General features: G+C 51.0%; 2 protein-coding genes across 7 annotated transcripts in view; both read left to right on the top strand.

Annotated features, from left to right (window-relative positions):
* Positions 1–1,138: 1,138 nt before the first annotated feature.
* Positions 1,139–10,642, top strand: CLRN1 (clarin 1). 2 transcript variants are annotated; one of them, XM_026854660.1, is made up of 3 exons: positions 1,139–1,796; positions 7,418–7,531; positions 8,511–10,642. In XM_026854660.1, the coding sequence occupies exons 1-3, from the start codon at positions 1,544–1,546 to the stop codon at positions 8,774–8,776; spliced, it is 633 nt and encodes a 210-aa protein (XP_026710461.1). In that variant the 5' UTR covers positions 1,139–1,543; the 3' UTR covers positions 8,777–10,642. The 2 variants fall into 2 exon arrangements, with proteins under 2 accessions (XP_026710461.1, XP_026710460.1); XM_026854659.1 differs by having other exon boundaries at positions 1,143–1,796; positions 7,352–7,531.
* A 576-nt stretch (positions 10,643–11,218) lies between these two features.
* Positions 11,219–18,726, top strand: part of MINDY4B (MINDY family member 4B) — an 8,767-nt gene continuing 1,259 nt past the window's right edge. For 2 of the 5 annotated variants that reach the window (XR_003398997.1, XM_026854658.1), the window contains exons 1-7: positions 12,862–13,052; positions 15,457–15,548; positions 16,178–16,352; positions 16,784–16,849; positions 17,359–17,429; positions 18,046–18,299; positions 18,664–18,726. Coding sequence is in view for 4 of the 5 variants with exons in the window: in XM_026854658.1 (XP_026710459.1) it covers positions 12,888–13,052; positions 15,457–15,548; positions 16,178–16,352; positions 16,784–16,849; positions 17,359–17,429; positions 18,046–18,299; positions 18,664–18,726 (886 nt within the window). In the remaining variant the exon portion in view is untranslated. Of the gene's footprint in view, positions 13,053–15,456; positions 15,549–16,177; positions 16,353–16,783; positions 16,850–17,358; positions 17,430–18,045; positions 18,300–18,663 lie in introns of all 5 variants that reach the window. The other 3 variants (XM_026854656.1, XM_026854655.1, XM_026854657.1) reach the window with 3 other exon arrangements.

Here is an 18,726-nt window from a genome sequence, read left to right as displayed (position 1 = left end):
CAGAGCCCCCCCCCGTGCTGGCTGCTCCCGCAGCTCCGCCTCTGCTTTCCCGAGGCTTTCTGAAAAATCTTGGCTCATTCAGAAAACTACGTCATTCTCCATGGCATAAACTATTGCTCCATATGAAGAGACTGTCAGAAAGCTGACTCTTGAAAAAAGCAGTCACTAAAACAGGTAACTGCAATTAAATTGGGTTTTTCCTCCATCAAATTCCCCTTAGAACACGGTCACTTTTATATGCGTATGTTTGCACCTGGTCTGTTGACTGCTATTATGCTGATAATCACACTGAGATATTACAGTCCCCCTTCAGGGAACGATAAACGCATTCTGCTCAAGTATTCCAAACCACCTTTAAAAACAAGCTTTTTCCCAAACCTGTATGTATGCAGCACTGCAGGCAGTGCAAGCTGGGTGGTGATGGGCCCGGAGATACAGCAGTGTGCCATCTTTTGGTTACAAATGATGAGCACAGCACGAACCGCAGCTTTATTTAAGCATTAGCTTAAAAAAATCATTTTTCTGTACACAGCCTTGAATCATTTTAATTCCACGGTTGTCTTAAAACCTATGGTTTAACTAAACCAGACTCAGTGTTTAAGCCTGATGCGATACTCAAACCACCTGAGGAGCATTCCTGCAATGAATGCACATCCAGCCCAAAACCACTGAGCTGACCTGGTGAGGAAAAACCCCAGGCCCTGTGTTGGCCAGAACCACTGGAGCCAGTAGACTGACGCGGGCGGGCGTGCTGCTGGTCCCGCGCCCCCCCAGGGAAGGGCTCGCTGTGCCGGGCGCTTTGGCTCCCCTGAAGAGCGAGGAGGTGCCCCCCCTGCACGACCCACAGGGAGCCGTGGCTGGGCTGGGTCTTCTGCAAAGAAGGAAGGGAAAAGTCTTTGAAACCCAAATGGTTTGAAGCATCTTACACACTGCAGCCAAACCAATATGCATTTTCCTTGCCAGGGAAAAACAGGTGCCCAAACGCGACCAAACACTGCAGAGGGGCCTCCTGGCTCAGCGGGGGTGCTGCGCGTTACCTGTGTCATTGCTTTAGGAACAACAGAAAAAACACCCCAGATAACCCAAACCACTGAGCAGCTCCACGCTGATAGTTTTAGAGGAAAACCTCGGAAAATAAAACCCTCTGAAAACTTGCTTTCTGGAGAGCAATGATGAGATGCAGCAGCCAAGCCTGTCTCTGAAATCCGCTGCTCGCCCAATCAGACGAGCAGAGCACTCAAATTACAGAGGCTGCTGCCGTCACCTTAAACCCTTGTTATCGAGTGACAGAGGATGCGCTGAAACACCCTACAAAAGGCTCTATTTCCAGCTTATTTAAGTGCATTAGTGCGGAAGCTGGAGCTATACAGAAGGGCCAGGGAAGAAGAACCTTTAGAGCATCCTCGGGGAAGCGCGCGCCTCGCGGGGGCCAGCTGCGGGGACAGGGCTCCGGCCAGGCGCCCGCGGAGCTCGGCCGCTCGCCCAGCCCATGAAGACCTTGTCGCCGACTCGCTGAAAGCCTCAGAGGACTTCGCACGCCACCATGCCAGCCCAGCAGAAGAAAATCATCTTTTGCATAGCCGGGGTGCTGAGCTTCGCCTGCGCGCTGGGGACGGCGGCAGCCATCGGCACACAGCTGTGGGTGAAGGGGACGACCCTCTGCAAGACGGGAGCCCTGCTCGTCAACGCCACCGGCCACGAGCTGGAGAAGTTTATTGGCGAAATCCAGTACGGGCTGTTCCACGGCGAGCGCGTGCGGCAGTGCGGGCTCGGGGGGAGACCTTTCCAGTTTTCCTGTGAGTAACAATGGCATCTGAATTATTTAACGGCGCTGCTGAGGGCCCGGGGAGCCGGGAGAGCACTGCCCCGGTGTCCCCTCGCTCATCCTCGGAGCCTAACAGACATGAAACACTAAAGCAAATGCTGCCATCACGGTGTTCTGATCCTCAGGTTCAAATAACTTATCTGATACCAGTAAAGCCACGCTAACATTTTCAACAATCTATTTCAGTTAGATATCTACATTTCAAGAGATTTGTACTACTACTTTAAGAAAATTATTTTTTTGTTTTTCAGTTATTTCTGTCATCCTCCTCCATGCATGTGTGTCATATTACATCCTCTGTGCTGTCATGAAAGTGAACCACACTAGCAGAAATCCGATGAAAGAGCTGGGGTGGAGATACCTTCGGCTGCTGCTGAGAAACAATGCACCCAAAAAGTTCGCAGTCTGCCGCAGCAGCTGGGAGAACAGCTGGCTGGCAGTGGCTGGTGTTCTGTTGGTTGATCTGCAAGTCAGACTTGGTGTCTGACATACAGAATTTTATCAAAGACTCTTAGGAATGATTTTGCTTTACATGTAATATTCATCACCTATTTATCTTCAAGGATAAGATCAATAAAACGATCAGAACACCCAGTCTGTACACAGCAGCACATTAAGAGATAATAACAAAGAGCCATTTGTTATATGTACAATATGAAGCCTGGAGTTGTTTCAGAACACAGTTCAGGAGCATTCTGCTAACACAGCGCTGGTAAATTGCTTATGCAAGTCGTTTAAGGCAAGGTAAAGTTACCAGATTAGGTACCAGAAATTGTTTACTATATGGTATTTTTCCAAAGTAGTAGACCAAATGAATATATATTGAGATATGCCATCTCTAATTCAGTTCCATCACTAGCCTATTTATACAGCTGAAGTTCCTCCTGATTGCTTTGTTTGTCACAGCGTGCAGATATTTCACCCTGATGGTTACAGGCTGGGGCAAATTTTCAGAGGGTTCTACTAAATCCCAAGGAATGGGTTTTCTCGTGAGCAGGTGGAACCGTTCAGAAGCCGGGCTAGCAAAGCCGTGAGCCCCCGGCGGCTCCGGGGGCCGTTCCGACAGAGCGGGGAGAGACCGGGAACGAACCGGCGTGGGGCAGGGCTCCAGCCCCGACAGGCAGCCCCGGGCCAGAGACACCGCTCACGAGCCGGCTCCCTTCTCTTTCTCATCATTTTCTTTCCACATACCTGTTATTTAGATACTTTTAAACCATTTTATTGATGTGCCTTGCATTCAGGCTCCCATCTGTACGTTTCTTCTTGTTATGGCTGAAATATCTTAATATTCTGCTGCTGTGGTTGTTAGCAATAGATTCAAAATAATTTTGTGGGCAGTGTGAATTAATATTACAGGCACAAGAGAGAATACAAACGCACAGCTTGTGATGAGTGAATAATATCAATCATCACGTGGCTTTAAGTATCTCACATCCCTACACACCGGTTAGCTCTGGATCTGCCCAAGTACTGCAGAGCATTTTCAACCCACAGTACTCGGGGTTACTGAGCTTGCTCTCCCTAAGGCCATACACTTCCATTCCACGCTCTCAGGAATCTCATATAACCAAGCTTTCCTATCCAAATGTTTACCAAACTTGCATTCATAAGTGTTACGTCAGAGTACACCAACCTAACCAAAGAACAGAAATAATATAATGTTACAGCTAAGTTACAGCTAAGCAACCCACTTTTGGAATGGTAAAAAAGTCCTGCAAAACCTGAGTGAGCTGCAGCATCCTGCTGCACAAGACAGCATTAAAAATTTATTTCTTTAATATGAGTGCCTAATGTACATGTTTAAAGAACTCAAAAGCTTCCAGGAATTATATAAAGAAGAAAATATTGAACAAGCGATTCACTCAAGCATCAATAAATATCCCTGTTCTCATTTTCAGACAGAGAAAATGAGGTTTGAAGCGTGTGCTTCAATGCCCGTTCCCCGGATCCGAAATCAAGGCTGGGTTTAACCCTGTGCCTGAACTCTGAGCATGAGGCGAAGCTGCCGACAGGCCCGTGCTGGAGCCGCGTCCCCCCGGAGGCAGCGCCCCGGCGGGCGCCCGTCCCCGCACCCCACGGCCCGCAGCAGCAGCACTGCCGGGGCTGAAGCTCTGGCTCAGAAACGCAGCCCAAGAACCTCGAGCCTCCCAAAACTGAACCCAAGCCTGCTTAGCAGAGCATCCTTTTACCTTTTTACATTCTCCTTCCACACAAGCCAAGCATTAATAGGGAAATATTTTGACATTACAAGCCCGTCCTGTCAGTCTTATCTGCCTGCCCGGGATCCTTCACACAGCACCCTGGAAAGGTGACCCTGCGAGGTGACCTTTGGCTCCGTGTACAGCTGACACGTAGCCCAGGTACAGCCGAAATAGTTTCAGAAGCCCAGCTGTACCGATCATGGGCTTCCCCTGACAGCAGAGGGTGGAAGCATCGCTCTCCTCCTCACAGATTGTTCTCAGATCATCTTTCAGATTAAAAGCAAACACAATGTTTACTTTGACAGGATTTGTGTTTAGAAACCATGATTGGGTGGCTTAGCAAAATATGCCTCTACCAGAAGCGTTCACTTCAGAGACCACTTGCTGAAGGCGGGGGGTTCACCTCTGGGGCAGCAGCAGACCCGTCCCGTCCCGGTCAGTGCTCTCGGGGGCTCCCTGGGAGAGCAGGATCACCACCTACACATCCAGAGTTTAATGCACTGAGGTGCACTTTAGCATGCCCAAGAAGAGACATGGAAAATAGGCTAAATGATTTAGTTCTATGTTTGTTCCCACTAAACGCTCCCCTCTGACCACTATAGCTCTTTTAATTGTGAAGCGAATTTGCTCTGCCAGCAATCCCAGTGCGGCCGGGGAAAGCCTTCTGCTTCATTTGCTCTTGCTGATTCTCATCAGCTTCTGGGTCAGCAGTTCATTTTCTAAAGGTCACTGGCATGGATGCCTAACACACTATTTCATTCATTACAATGAAGGAATGTTTTTCTTTCAAGACAACATAACTGCTGGAATTAATTTTTCCTGATATGTCACATATAAAATTTTAATGACATAAACAACTAAACGCAGGTGCCAAGGGAAGGGTTCAATACGGCGCAGTAGCGTGTTTTCTTAAAACCAACAATACAAAACTCTCTTATTAAATACAGTTTCACACATCCTCCCAAACATCAGGTAGCATTGCAAGAACTAATGCTGTTCCTTGCAGAAATCCTGCACAGGCTGGGGCTCTTCAGCCCTTCCGTTGACTCGCTGGAATGGTACAACAATCAAACTGTGCCTTACACCACACTAAGTACAACTGCTCCTTATGCTTGTAAAGGTGTGAAATAAGTGATATCAAGTCCATAAACACAAGGTCTAAAGCTTCTAAAACAAGCTTTGTCTTTACTAGGGGGGTATAAGGAATTTAAGCACCAGTGGCCAAACCAGACAATAAGTAGCCATCAGCAGACGTAACCTTTTATTCAGGCAAATGGGTCAGTTTAGCAAAGAGGCAGCTCCGCGGCGTGCGGCACCTGCACGAGCCAGGACAGGGAGCAGCAGCATCGCTGGCCCGGGACCAGCGGCCACGAGGTCCCGGTGCTCAGGAGCCAGGCCGGCAGGGATGCCCCTGGGGCCAGCGGGGGTGCCCCCAGGACGGGGGGGCTCTCAGGGACGCCCCGGGCTCCTCCACCCCCGACAGCACCACATCAGCAGGCGCAGGGTGAGGGTCCCCAGGCCATGGCCCCCGGGGGCACTGCCTGCCCCACCCCACCACAAAAGGTGATATTTATTTAACACAGCTTCAGGAATAGTTCAGACATTTGCTTTGTTAATTCCCCTTTCCTTTAGTCAGAAGAACTGACTTGACACCACGGTTCCCGTTTTGCGGTGCTCGCTGTGTGGCCAAGCTGTGGAGCTCTGCTGTAAAGATTTTGCAAGGTGGAATCATTTATGTGAGGCTTTTCCACTGCACGTCGCAGCTGCAGCAAGGCAGCGCCGAGATGCTATTACCCCCACTTTAATCGTGCCCCTTGCGGATCAGGAGCAGTTAAGTGTGTTTGATGATTCCTCCTAAAACGCTGTTGTTGCCAAACAAACATGAATGATTAAAAATTATTCTCTCATACTGAGTCTGATTGACTATCCCCTTGTGCCCTAGTTAAGTAGGGTCACAGTTTAAAATAATAGCTAAAAAGCTGCATAAAAATATTTAAAATTTTTAATTTATATTTTTTAATATTTAAAGGGCACCAGACTTCGCAGCAGCATGCACATTTTATTTGTGCTGCCTTATTTTAGCCTGGCACCCACTTTTTTCTTGTGAGACTTCTCCATTTCCTCTCACTGATTTATCATCTTCCCTTTCTGGCCTTGTGCTTCCAGACAAAAAATTCCACAAGGTTTTTACTTGGACAAATACAGGGGAGAAAATTTTGATCATATAAAATTTGCTTATTCTTTCAAAGTTTCAGCCATAGTTTGTTGTAAATAACTGATGTAACTTTTATGAATTTCTTCCTTTTTAGTATCATATTCCATTTTAAAAATAATTTAAGAGATTAATGTATCTACATAAACATATCCCTTCCCTATTTTTAATAATTTCTGCCAAAATACCATTTTTTTTCTATTTTCTAAAATTAGACAAGTGCTAAACAATAAGAGGCCAGAACCCTCCGATCCTTTCAGGTGTTTACACATCTCTTTGGCAGATTTTCACAGGGACTCCCCGCAGCATCTCCCCCAGGTATCAGCCACTCCTGGAGCCTTGAGCAACTCCCAGAGCTCAACACGTCAGACCTGCCGGCAGGTCAGCCCCCGGCCTCCCTGAGGGCTCCCTGCTTCCTTGTAATAAAACACGGACCTTAACTTGCACATTTATTGCTTAAGGTTTTCAGAAGAAAACTACATTCTTAGCCAAAATTCTTCAGGTATAAGCTTGACAAAGCAGCGCTGCACAGTTTGTCCAAATCCAAGCGGTGGAATCGCTGCTCTGGAACAGAACAGCGCTCAGCGCCCCGGGCAGGTGGGACGGCCAGACCCCAGCCTTTGTGACCTGGGACACATCAGACCCAAATAAACCACGGGCGCTGCTGCAAAATAATCCAGCACACGGGGGGCTGGGCAAGGCCCCCCCATGCCCAGCCACCTCCCCGCTCACCCGCACAGCCAGGGCTTCAACGTGCCCAAGGACTGCGCCCATCAGACGCTGCCCAAGACTGGTCACGGGGGGAGGGACCCCGCGGGGGCTGCCCCCCAGGCCAGGGAGCCAGCAGCAGCATCCCTTGGGAAGGGGAGAGGCTTTCCTGGGGCTGGTCCTTCTCTCTGGGCCAGTCTGCACTACTGAACACCACAAAACGCTTCTGTTCCCAAGCGCCTGTGAAAACCTGGTTCTAGTTAATAACTTCATTTTCACCTTTGGTTGCATTTGGAAGAGCATGATTTAGAACAATTATCACAAACCAGCAAGAAATCCCTGGCCTGACTGCTGAGACAGCTTTGCCTAATGTGTATAATAATGCTTTGTTCATTTTGTTTTTAGTTTTTCCAGATTTGCTCAAAATTATCCCTGCAAGTATCCATGTTAGTGTCATTCTCTTCTGTACAGTACTGATCGTCTTTGCTCTGGTGGGAGCAGGTTTCTTCATGTTCAATGCTTTTGGCAGCCCCTACGAAACTCTGCACGGCCCTGTCGGGTTGTACCTCTGGAGCTTCATCGGGTGTAAGTACCAACCCCCCGGGCACCCAGCCCAGTGCCCGCCGCACTCGCTACTCACAACCCCGGGTTTATCAGAGCAGGGGAATGTTAAGGACCGTGCCTGCACTGACTCTAAACTGGCAAAATACAGCCAGGCAGGAAGGCGAGAGACTTCACCATTTCAAAACATGTTTTTTCCAGATTGGTGATAAGAAGTAAAAGCTGAAATCCTCCGTGCAGGCAGGCGGTGGGATGGGTGAAGGCGAGCGGCCGTGGGGGCGGCCCCGGCACCTCCAGCCCCTCTGCAGAACCTGCAGAGAAAGGGGACGGTGCCCACGAGCCCCAGGCCCCCAGAGCTGGGCACACAGCACATGGTCAGAGCTGGGGGGGACATAACCAAAAGTCAGTGATGCAAACGCTTGTGTTCAGCGTGATGGGGGGTTTGCAGCTGTGAGGGATCACCACTCGCAGCAGCTGTTCCCGAGGAGCAGAGGGGGAGATGCTGACAGCGACTGGCTGTAAAACCGGTCTCTGAAAAGCACAGCCAAGAGGGCAACGGATCATCCCCGTCCCTCTGCCACTTCGAGAAGGTAAAGCCTGCTCTGTGGTGCTGGCTTAGCTGACAAGGAGATTTATCATTGCTTTACGAGGTATCAGGCATTAGAGTCATAATTTAATAAAGGATCCAAGTACATACTTATCTTTAAACACGCAGACAGTTCAGTTACGTTCAATGGGACAATGAGCAGCTTTAAGCTAAAAAAAGAGCACAGATCCTTTGCTGGATCAGGGCGCTAAAGCAGCCATGCTAAATATTACTGGTCCTAAGCCAAATTCAGTTTGAAAAAGCTGACTAATCTCAATTGCCATTGGCTAGGGTTCTAGAAATATACCCCGTTAAAACTAAGTTACAGTGGCCACACCACCACCATCAGCATGGCATTTGGCTGTGGCCTCGCTGCAGGGAGGGCCAAGCTGATGAGCATCTCCCCCTCCATTGCAGGTTCCTGTGGTTGCCTCATCATGATCCTCTTCTCTTCAGAGGTGAAAATCCACCACCTTTCAGAGAAAATTGCTAATTTCAAAGAGGGAAGTTTTACATTCAAGACTCACACTGAACAGTTTGCAAATTCATTCTGGATCATCCTGGTCTGCTCCCTGGTGCACTTCCTGAATGCCTTGCTAATACGATTTGCTGGATTTGATTTTCCCTTTTCAAAATCAAAAGATTCAGGGACAATCACTGGAGCAGTTGACCTGATGTATTAGAATTACATAATTTAAGAACATTTCAAGCAAAGAGGTTCATCACTACTACATTCAACAACCACCAGGTGTACTAACTTGTAAGTGATTAGCTACAAGGTCATTAAAAAAGGGAAAGCTTCAAATAAACACCAATATGACATATGCAGTAAACAAAAGAAGACATGCCATTTGGTATTGTCTCGATCCAAGTACCCTTTCCCGGGGTAAGGCTTTCTGAAAGCATTTGCCTTTTTCCCCAGTAAGTTATCTGAGAAACAGCTGGCACCAAGAAAACTCAGAATATCAGTAGCATTGAACTGGATCTGGAAGTAAAAGAAACAGGTTGTAACAGAAGCCCAGACTATCACCAGCAGCAGTTTTGCCCTTTAGCCCTCGGGAAGGCAGAGATGAAGTTGTCCATAAAGCTCTTTTGGGTTTTTTAGTTTTAACAAACCAGCTCTTCGACCCCGAAGTCCCCAAAGCCCTCACCTCCCTGTGCAGTCACTGCGGATGGGCCCTTCGCAGCCCCGGTTAAACGCCGCACGCAGCAGAGCGGGATGCAGGGGCGATGCAGCACGATCCCTCCTGCCCCATCCCTGCTGCTGAGCACCCCCGCGACACCCCAGGGCGAGGGGCACTTCCCAGAGCGGAGCCACAGGGACAGAGCAGGCACGTGCACCACAGCCCCCCAAAGCCGCGCGGGCAGAAGCACCAAGAGCCCTGCCCAGCCCCGCAAACCCTCTCGTCCGACAACACAAGTGAAGCAAAAGCCCTCGGACAGCGGTGGAACAAAGCAACAGGCTGACAGGGTGCACGGCAGCACCAGAGACCCACGGGGAAACGCAGGAGGCTTCTCTACCTCAAGGCGTGCAGAAGGGATGGACACAGCCCTTGCACCCTTAAACTCCTGCAAGTCAGTTAAACCCGCCAGAGCACTCCCCCAGGCCAGCCCACTCACCGCCACGGGGGCTCCTCCCGAGCACGGGTACCGCACCAGAGCAAACCCCACGGAGAGGCCAGGGGGGAGCCTCCTGCCCCAGGCACCCCTTTATCTGCCGGGCTGCGACCCCAGCCCCAGCACAGGTGGGGGCAATCCCAGCCCAGACCCACCGAGTCACCTGGGGGGAAAATCAGCCCCGGCACCCGTCGGGACTCACCTGAGCACTGCATGCTTCCAGCTCTAGTGACTTGCCAGATGACCTCACTGACTTTTATGTCAATTTTTTTATATTTTTACTATGAATGGTAAAACACAGCAGGGTTGTTTTGTAAAAGGTCTGTCAACTATACCCCTACTCTGCGAACCCTCTCACAAAGCGGCTCGGCCTCCCCACGCTCTACCCTCTCCCTGGATTTTAACGATGTGTAAGGGCTACTCGAGTTGCCACGACCCCCTTTTTTTCATCATTTTCTTCTCAGTTAATATGCATTCTTCTTAACGTTAACGTACCTTCTTAACACATAATTTGTATTACATCTCCTGGTATTGTTTACCAAAACGATGAGTACTGTTTCATCCTTCTTGTTGCTGGTGTTTCATGGAGCTGCTCTGCTCTGCACCTCTGTGGCAGCTTTGGCAACCGCCAGCGTAAAGGGTGGGCTGTACGGGGTCAGACACACCAGGTGGGCTGTACGGGGTCGGACACACACACACCGGGTGGGCTGCACGGGGTCGGACACACCGGGTGGGCTGTACAGGGTCAGACACACACACCGGGTGGGCTGTACGGGGTCAGACACACACACCGGGTGGGCTGTACGGGGTCAGACACACACACCGGGTGGGCTGTACAGGATCACCTGTACAGGTTGGATGTACATGTATCGCACACAAGTTTCTCTCTGGGTGTCCCTCGCCAGTCCTGAAGAAGGGCCTGGCCTGTGTCTGTAAGACAGACTTGCCCAGACCTGGCCCAGCACAGAAGATAAACCCAGCCCTGTCCCTTTGCTGTGCAGGGGGAGCAGCCCCTGGCACGGGGGCCCGGGGATCACGGGGCATCGCCTGGCAAAGAGCCCGGCTCCCCGCTCCCATCGGCTGCGGCAGGAATCTCCGGCTCATCTCCCCGGTGAAATTCTCGACTTTACGGACATCCGATAAGTCTGTATTTTTTCCCCCTTGAGCTACACACTTCCCACTCAGCCCTGGCAGCCCAGACTCGGTCCCGCCTGCTGTCAGCCCGCGCAGGGGGGGCCGCAGCCCTGCAGCTGGAAACCCCCCCAGTCCTGCCCCCAGCCCAGGGCCAGCCCTTACAGAGCTGCTGCCGAGCGGTCGCTCCGTGCTGGCATGAAACACTTGGGCTCCTCAGAGCCAGCAGAGACAGACTGGGACAGGACTGAGGGTGGGGCGGCGGGAGCTGGCAGTGGGCCCCGGGGTGCCAGCGGAGGGGCTCCCCGAGCCGCCCCGCAGCGGCGCCTGCGGATGGGCGACAGGGAGGCTGAGCTGGAGGAGGTCACTCGCAAAATCTCGGATCTAAACAAATGGAGAGAAATTTTTAGTTTCCATGGGTAAGACTTTTGTTCTGCTTCATTATCCCGTTTTTAATTCCAGGTGGTTTTTAGTATAATTTTATAAGTTCTATTACAATACTTATGTGACCATGCAAAAGGTCTTCATGTACTCAGTAATGCAAGTACTACAGCTCGAACTCTTCCTTTCTTTTGGGGTTCTTTTCTGGCTGGGCTCCTGTTTCTTCATGTTAGCAAAGCCTCTGCTGTTTGGTTGGGGTTTTTTTAATAACCTGTATTTTATTTTCCCTTTTCAGTTTGGAATTCAGTAATAGAACTCTTCAGGTAACTGTTTCTCTAAAAGGTAACATTTTGGTTTTTGCAACTGTCCCGCCAGGTTAGTGAGTGGAGGAAATCGCACATTTATATATGCGGCACAGCAGACAGTTTTATGTAGATTTATCTCTTATGCTCTTCCTTTAAGAAACATGCATTTTCTTCAGATATTTTAAAGGAATGTCTTCCTGATCTAAATCAAAGTGGCAGAGTAGTCTATAAGTGAACCCTTCTGTCTAAAAGTAACAGTTTTCATGGTCGATTTTAGAACACAGGAAAAAAAGCCTAACAAATTAAGATCTCTGAAATGTAACTATTTGGAAAACCTGCTGAGTCCCTCGGTTGGAAGGCAACGCAGCTTATTCCCTGTAGCTCAAACACAACATTATTTTATACTCCGGTCATTGGCTTGTAGGGACGTATCCACAAGGACTGAAAAAAGCTGAAATCAAACCCCGTGGTGCTCCCGGGCACCTGCCCATCGCAGGTCGCTGTGCCGGTCCCAGTGGCAGTACTCGGGGGGTAGCTTTGGGTGCAGGTGAGGCAGCAGCCGGGGATGATGCCCCAAGTTCTCCTCTCTCTGTGCAGCGCGGCCGGGCGCCCCCCGGAGCTGGAGACCCTGCGGGGCCGCAGGCGCCTCTGCCCCCCGCCGCCGTCCCCAGGCCCCTCCTGGTCCCTCCAGCCGCGGGCGGGCGGCCCATCTCCTTGGAAATGGCAACGGTGAGCAGGCCTGCTGAATTAACCACGAGCTGTAATTTAATCTCGTTAAAAGAAAGAGACTGGGGAACCTTACCTGGCGCTGTGGGAGGCGCGGGGTATTGCTGGGCTGAAGGCTGCAGCCTGCTGTCATCTGCAGCAGAAGCGTATAATGGTAATGATTTATTTATGAGACTTTTGAAGAACATGGTTGCAACGCAACCTTAAAACTGATATACTATAATCTCCATTAGATAATAGGTCAAATGAGAAAGCGTAACGTTTCCCTGCCCGCCGGTGCTTTGCTGGTGAACAGCCTCAGAACAGGAGGCAGAAGTTCAGGAGATCAGAAAGATATTTCTACTCTCACCCAAAATCCTGGTTCGGAGCGCAGCACGTGACAGCAAGCACCTTGCCCAGGCTTTCCCCCAACAGGTGCAGCCTGTCCAAATACAAAAATTATTTACACACTGCAACTGCACTTCACAGGAGTGGTTGAGTGATGTCACTGAATTAACCACGAACGTCATCTTTGCTTTGAAATTACGGGGTCTGATCCTCGGTAGGCGATGTTACACTGCTCTGGCCGGGAGCTCCCTCGCTGAACCCGTATCCCGAGGCCTCTCTGACATGGAAGATCCTCCACGACGCTGGGATGCGAAGGGAGCTGAACCCATCCCCTCTTTCTCCTCCTGCCCAGGGGCTGCGGAAGCTGCTGTTTGGGGACGTGTCCCACCGCTTCAGCTGCGAATGGGCAAACGCACACTTCAGGTTTCACCAGCCCTGCTCCGACCTGGCCTACGCTTTGGAGGCAGAAAAGGTAAATGTCACAGCGCAGCAACGGGCACCGGCGCCTCGGGGTCTCAGCTGCTCGCGGGAGCTGGCAGCCAGTGCTGGGGTCAGCCCTGGTGTGAGCCAGCCCAGGCAGGACGCAGGAACACCCGCAAAGCCACTGATGAAACACGAACAGTAAATTTATTCTCATGACCTCACACCCAGGGGGTCCCCAAAGCAGCACCCGGGCAGAGCGCGCAGGCACTGACACGGGCACCACGGAGCTCGGTCTGTGCTAGAGAGAGATCCCAAACCCGCTGCTTTCCCCCTCCACCAGGGATTTTCACGGGTGAAGTTTTCCACGGCGCTTTGATCCCTCCCCCAGCAGGGCAGGAATCTCAGGGATGTTCCACCAGGTGCCCCCGAGTCTCTCCCAGGCCGGTGTTATCTAAACGCAGAGGCTCTACTTGTCGAGCACACAAGGCCAAACAGCAATTCGTGTGATAGATGTGTTTTTCGACACCCCAGCTGCGAGTCACTCGAGCGTGTTTACAATCCTCCTCGCCCATCTTCCGATATTTTCCCCCATCCCACCCCCTCGCTCAAGGGCCCGTTCCTGCGACGCTGGCAAGGCTGGAGGTGCCCGTTTGGGCTTGCAGGGTGTAGGACAGGGTAACTTAGAGGCACAAAATACATATAGAAAAAGGAACAAGCATATCCCTACAATAACGTTGTGAATCAGGTGTCCCACCCATCCTGCCAGGGAGTTAAACCCCTCAGCCAGGCAGGCACCACCAGCAGGTTGTTTCATCTGATTATTAAGTCCTGGGGATATGGAATCTTGTCCTCTGCGCTGGCAATTGTGCTGAAGCAACACACACCTTCAGCCTCAGAGCAGGGTTTATGGAGTTAAAGAAGCAGGTAGCCCATCCCTAATCAATTTTGTAATGTTCCTTGGCGCACAGCTGTTACCTATTCAGAGGAAATAACAATGAGGAACATTACTATCACAAGCACTCAGCACAGTGTAATCCTGTAGTACAGCGACTGGGGTTGGCACGCTGGTGAAACACAGTCAGAAGATCTACAGCTGTTAATCCTCCCTCAGGACAGAAGGCAGACGAGTTAGTTACAGGAGAGGCCAGCCAGGCCCAAGAATTCACACCCCGATCTCACAGAAACGTAACCAGGGCACGTAATGTAGCACAAGCGGACAAAGCACGAGGAGCCAACCCGTGATAAGGGAGAGCAGGAGCACCGTCCCCTTCCAGCAGTACCTGCACCATCGCTGCAGCTCCTGCAGCTCATACCACCCCGGGACTGAGCAGCTGCTGCGGGGGGATTGCCCACACACATTGGAGAGCTGTGGCTTGCGATTTTTCAGGTTGGACTTCAATTCAATCTCAGGTTCGTGACAACAGTAACCCGATGTATCTCCTCCAGATGAGGCACAGGTGCTCATCAGAGATGCCTGCAACACAAGAACTTGAGCATCTGATATCAACAGAGGGTGTAAAATCAAAGTTGGGGATCAGAGCCATAGGGCATTCTCAGGGCTTACTGTATGAATCTTCACCTCTAGAGTAGGTGTGTGATCCCACCACGGCACCCATCAGGGTGAACAATTCCATTTCCCCTGTGGTTAATATTTTGGGGGAGTTACCACCTGGAGAATCTCAATCCTCACCATGGTTTGTACTAGAGGTGGTGGGATACGGATGTAGGCTGTTTGATTACGAATATTCCAGCTGTTTAACAAAAAAACCTGCTTTAGTAAGACGTGAACTCCAATGTTGTAAAGTTTTAGTACTGGTTAGCTTTTCTAATTGTTCCTTCAAGACCCCATCCATTCTCTCAACCGAGCCTTTAGCCTGGGGATGGTAGGCAAGTGGAATATCCAACCTAGCCCTAGACTTTGAGCCCAGTCTTGGACATTATGTCCCCTGAAGTGTCCCTTTGTCCCTTTGTATTTGGTGAGGAGGTCCGTACTGATGACAAGTGGTTCTAATGCCCCAACATACGCAGGCACGGCCACCCTCGGGCACGGCCCCACGTCAGCCCACGCTGCCTCGAGACCCAGGCCCTTTGCTGCGAGGATGAAGGAGAGAAAAAATAAGCTGTGGTGCTTCCAGGCGTACACAGTACCGGGAGGCCAGAGCCCTTCCCTGTGGCTGCAGCTGACAGGGAGGGACCCCTGCCCGCGACCTCCCCTCCCCACAAGCACACAGCCTGGGCCACCCAGTCTTCTCTTGCGAAAAGCCTCCATGGTTTTAGGCACATAGGATCTTTTTCAATTTACTTCCAATTTATCTCAGGAGTTGTCAGCAGCGCCTCAGAATTCCCATGGAGCAATTCAGCCGGCCGGGGATTGCTGTGAGCTCCAGGAGGGCGACACGGCACGTGCTAGCTCAGGCTGCTCAGCACTGGGGGTGTTGTCTTCCTGCTTCTAGGGGGGAACAAGAGCCATTCTGATGGCGGTACAGGCGCACGTCATCGCGTACCTGCTCTTCGTGAGAAACACCAGACACACTCACCTGGACAGGTAAGAGCTGAGCCTTCCCACGGGACACACTGTTCCCTTGCATTATCTGGGTAAGACAAATGCCTGCCTCTAGGCTTAACCAAACTAGACCTGAGTTCAGGTTTGCAGCTACAGGCGGGGATTTGCACCCGGAGAAAAGCCTTGTCTGACTCCCAGGCGAGGCTCTTCCCCACCAAGACTGTTTTCACTCCCTCGTCCCATTCCCTGGAGCCGCGGTCACAGCCCGTGGGCAGCACCAGCGCTGCGCGGCGGCTCACCAGGCCCCGGCCGATGCCGGGCAGGGGAAGGCCAGACTCAGCCCTTGGTCCCGGGGCAAAAGCCCCCACAGCACCCACGTCGCTCCCGGCACGTGGGAAGCTCGTCCGTGCCAGCAGCAGCGACGGCGCCAAGAGAAAGTTGGAATCTCAAGGACAACGGGCACAGCTCGACACGCAGCTGCCTGCTCCGCACATCCCTCGGGTCTTTGTGTTCCCACTTGTTGTGGCTGGAACCGATAACCGGGCGAAGTTGGGACCTTGGGGTCCCGTCAGCCCCCGCGGGGAAGGGCCCTGCTCAGCTCGGGGTCAGCCGCAGGGCGGGGGGCTCACAGCGTCCCCGGGCTGACCCTGACACAGCCCCGGGGTCCCCAGGCTGCGCAGGGTGAGCGGGCAGGAGCAAGGCGAGGCGCTGGCGGCCGCCCTGGCAGACACTCTGTGGGCAGCAGCAGCAGGAGGAGGAGGAGGAAGGAGAGTCGTGGTCTGCCTCGCCGCAGCCGCCCACATCGTGCCCCGTGGAGACTACGAAGCCGACAGCTTCACAGAAAGAGTGAGTATGAGTACACCTGCTGCAAACAGGATTTTCTTTAAAGACACATTTGGCCTGAAAGTTTTAAAGACATATAAAATCTCATAAACCTGTTCCCTAACTTACAGTGCACCACAAATTGGGAGCCCGTTAGACCCATGTCCCTGTAAGACGCTCCCACCCCCAACTAGAGGCTTTAGGCCAGCCCAGAGGCTGCTCTTCCCTTTCACTGAAGGCTGATCTTGCTTCTCCTGCAAAACGAATTAATCTGTCAACGTAAAGCTGTGCCTCCACCTCTTTGTACAGAGCTCAACTCCTCGGTTTAGGAAGGGGCATACAGACTCTTGCGTTATTCTTTCACATGTCTAAAGGAAACACTGGGTTCAAAAGCTCAGTTTTTTGATACAGTAATTGTCTCCTTTACAACATCTTCCCCTACTTGTGCCTGACAGATCCAGCTGTTTGAGTTCTCTGAGAAAGCAGCAGCTCAGGAGTTCATCTTTGACCATATAAACTGTGTAAGTACAGGATATTTACTTTACCCCGAGTTGTTTTGTTGCTTGGGGACATCCATCCCCCTATGGAGATGGCCAGCATGGCCCTCAGCAGCACGTCTGGGGCTGACGTACCATCAGCTCACGGGTCTCTTCGAGCCTTTCCCACAGCAGCGACCCTGCTCCCATAAAACCCACCGGTGTCAGCACTCGCAGTCCACAAACGCCGGATAAACAGGGGCAGCACTTTGTGCATTACTCCAACACAAAATACGGTTCCTTGCAACTTTAGCAAAAATCTGGGGAAGAAAGTGTACAAAACCAGTTTAGCCAATATCTGGAAGTTTCTTCTTTCTTTTTTTAACCTGATCCTATTCAGCAAAATCAGTTGCAAAATCTGCCTGGAATAACAGCTTATTTGTTTGGCCCAACACACTCACTTAAGGTTGTATTAAAAGCAGAGGAACTGTTTTAATTAAACACCATATACCTGCCATAATTCCTCCCCTGTGATTACCAATTTCTTTTTCCAGTTCAAAGGTGAAGGAAGTCATGGAGTGATCCTGTTTTTGTACAGTTTACTTTTCTCTAGGACACTTGAAAGGTATATTTTATTCTCTAAACGTTTTCCTCTGTCTTAGTTACATCCGAAATGGCCCTTTCTTTGTTTTACTTCAATGCCCATTCCTAGTCACTGTGGGAGAGGCAACTGTCCAAGAGGCAGAGGGAGACCCGGGGCTGCGTGTACGGGTGCGGGTCCTGCACACCCCCATGCATCCAGGAGCGGGCAGAGGGCTCCAGGGAGGAGGGAAACCCTCTGCACACACCGGAGGAGTAACGCAGGGCGTAAAACCAGGAGTTACCCCACTGACAGCAATGCTCCCTGTCACAGTCCATTAAACCTAAGCAGGTAAATCACAAGAAGTTTATTTAAACACAGGATTCTGCCCGTGTGACTATGCTGGCAGCGGTGACTGATATCCGGCCTTTCTACACCCGATGTAATTAGATTTGGGTAAAGATGCTTTAGAAAGGTCCAGAGGCACATTTCTACCAGTATAAAACATGATTCATACTAATCTGACCCTGCAATAGCTCTTTAGCAAAAAATTGCACCACTACTTCAGTCATGTCCAGGCTGCGCCGGGGCGTAACTGCAGCCTTTCGGCAGAAATTGCGCCGAGGGGGTTGAATCTGACACTAAATTTGAATTTTGATAGGAACAGATCTGAAGTGCAAGAGCTCCAGCTGAGCATCACACTGCTGTGTCGGGAGAGCACTGCTGTGCCAACAGCACAGACAAAGGAGCGAGCCTGGGATCTCCTCCCGTTTCTGCTAGTCCGGCAGGGACGGGCAGCGGCCAGGCACTGCTGCCCTAACGCTCTCTGCTTGCTCGGGCAGGGTCCAAGAAGATTTAGACTGCACAGCAACCCCTCTGTTAGAGTTCAGTTTTGGAAACATCACCTGTACACAGGTAAGATTAGCCTCGTTTCTCAAGTTTTAATTTGCTATCGCTCCCACATTTGATTTAGGAAAAAATTCTCACTTGTTAACCCCACTAAAAAAGAAGCGTAAGGCCATAGAAAAATATGTTGTAAATTTGAATCATGACTGTCTATTCTAAAAATGGACTGTAATGACGATGATGATAATAATAATAGTAATAATGATAATAGTAATAATAAATAATAATAATAGTAATAAAGCCACAGGTAGTCTGGCATTCCTGCACTCATGACTGGCCCAACCAAGCTGGGAGCAGGCCCCCAGTCGCTGTCTTGCCAAGGGCTTTGCTGGTGCCCCGTGGCGTGACCGCGACCGTGGGCCGTTCCCCGCAGGCCGTGCTCAGCCTCCTCCTCACGGGCCGAGCGGGCCTGCACGAGCTCGACGGCAGCCGGGAG

Source organism: Athene cunicularia, assembly GCF_003259725.1.
Source record: "Athene cunicularia isolate RWA chromosome 9 unlocalized genomic scaffold, athCun1 chr9_part1, whole genome shotgun sequence".
In the NCBI taxonomy this organism is placed as follows: Eukaryota; Metazoa; Chordata; class Aves; order Strigiformes; family Strigidae; genus Athene; species Athene cunicularia.
This window is presented reverse-complemented; position numbering and strand designations above follow the sequence as displayed.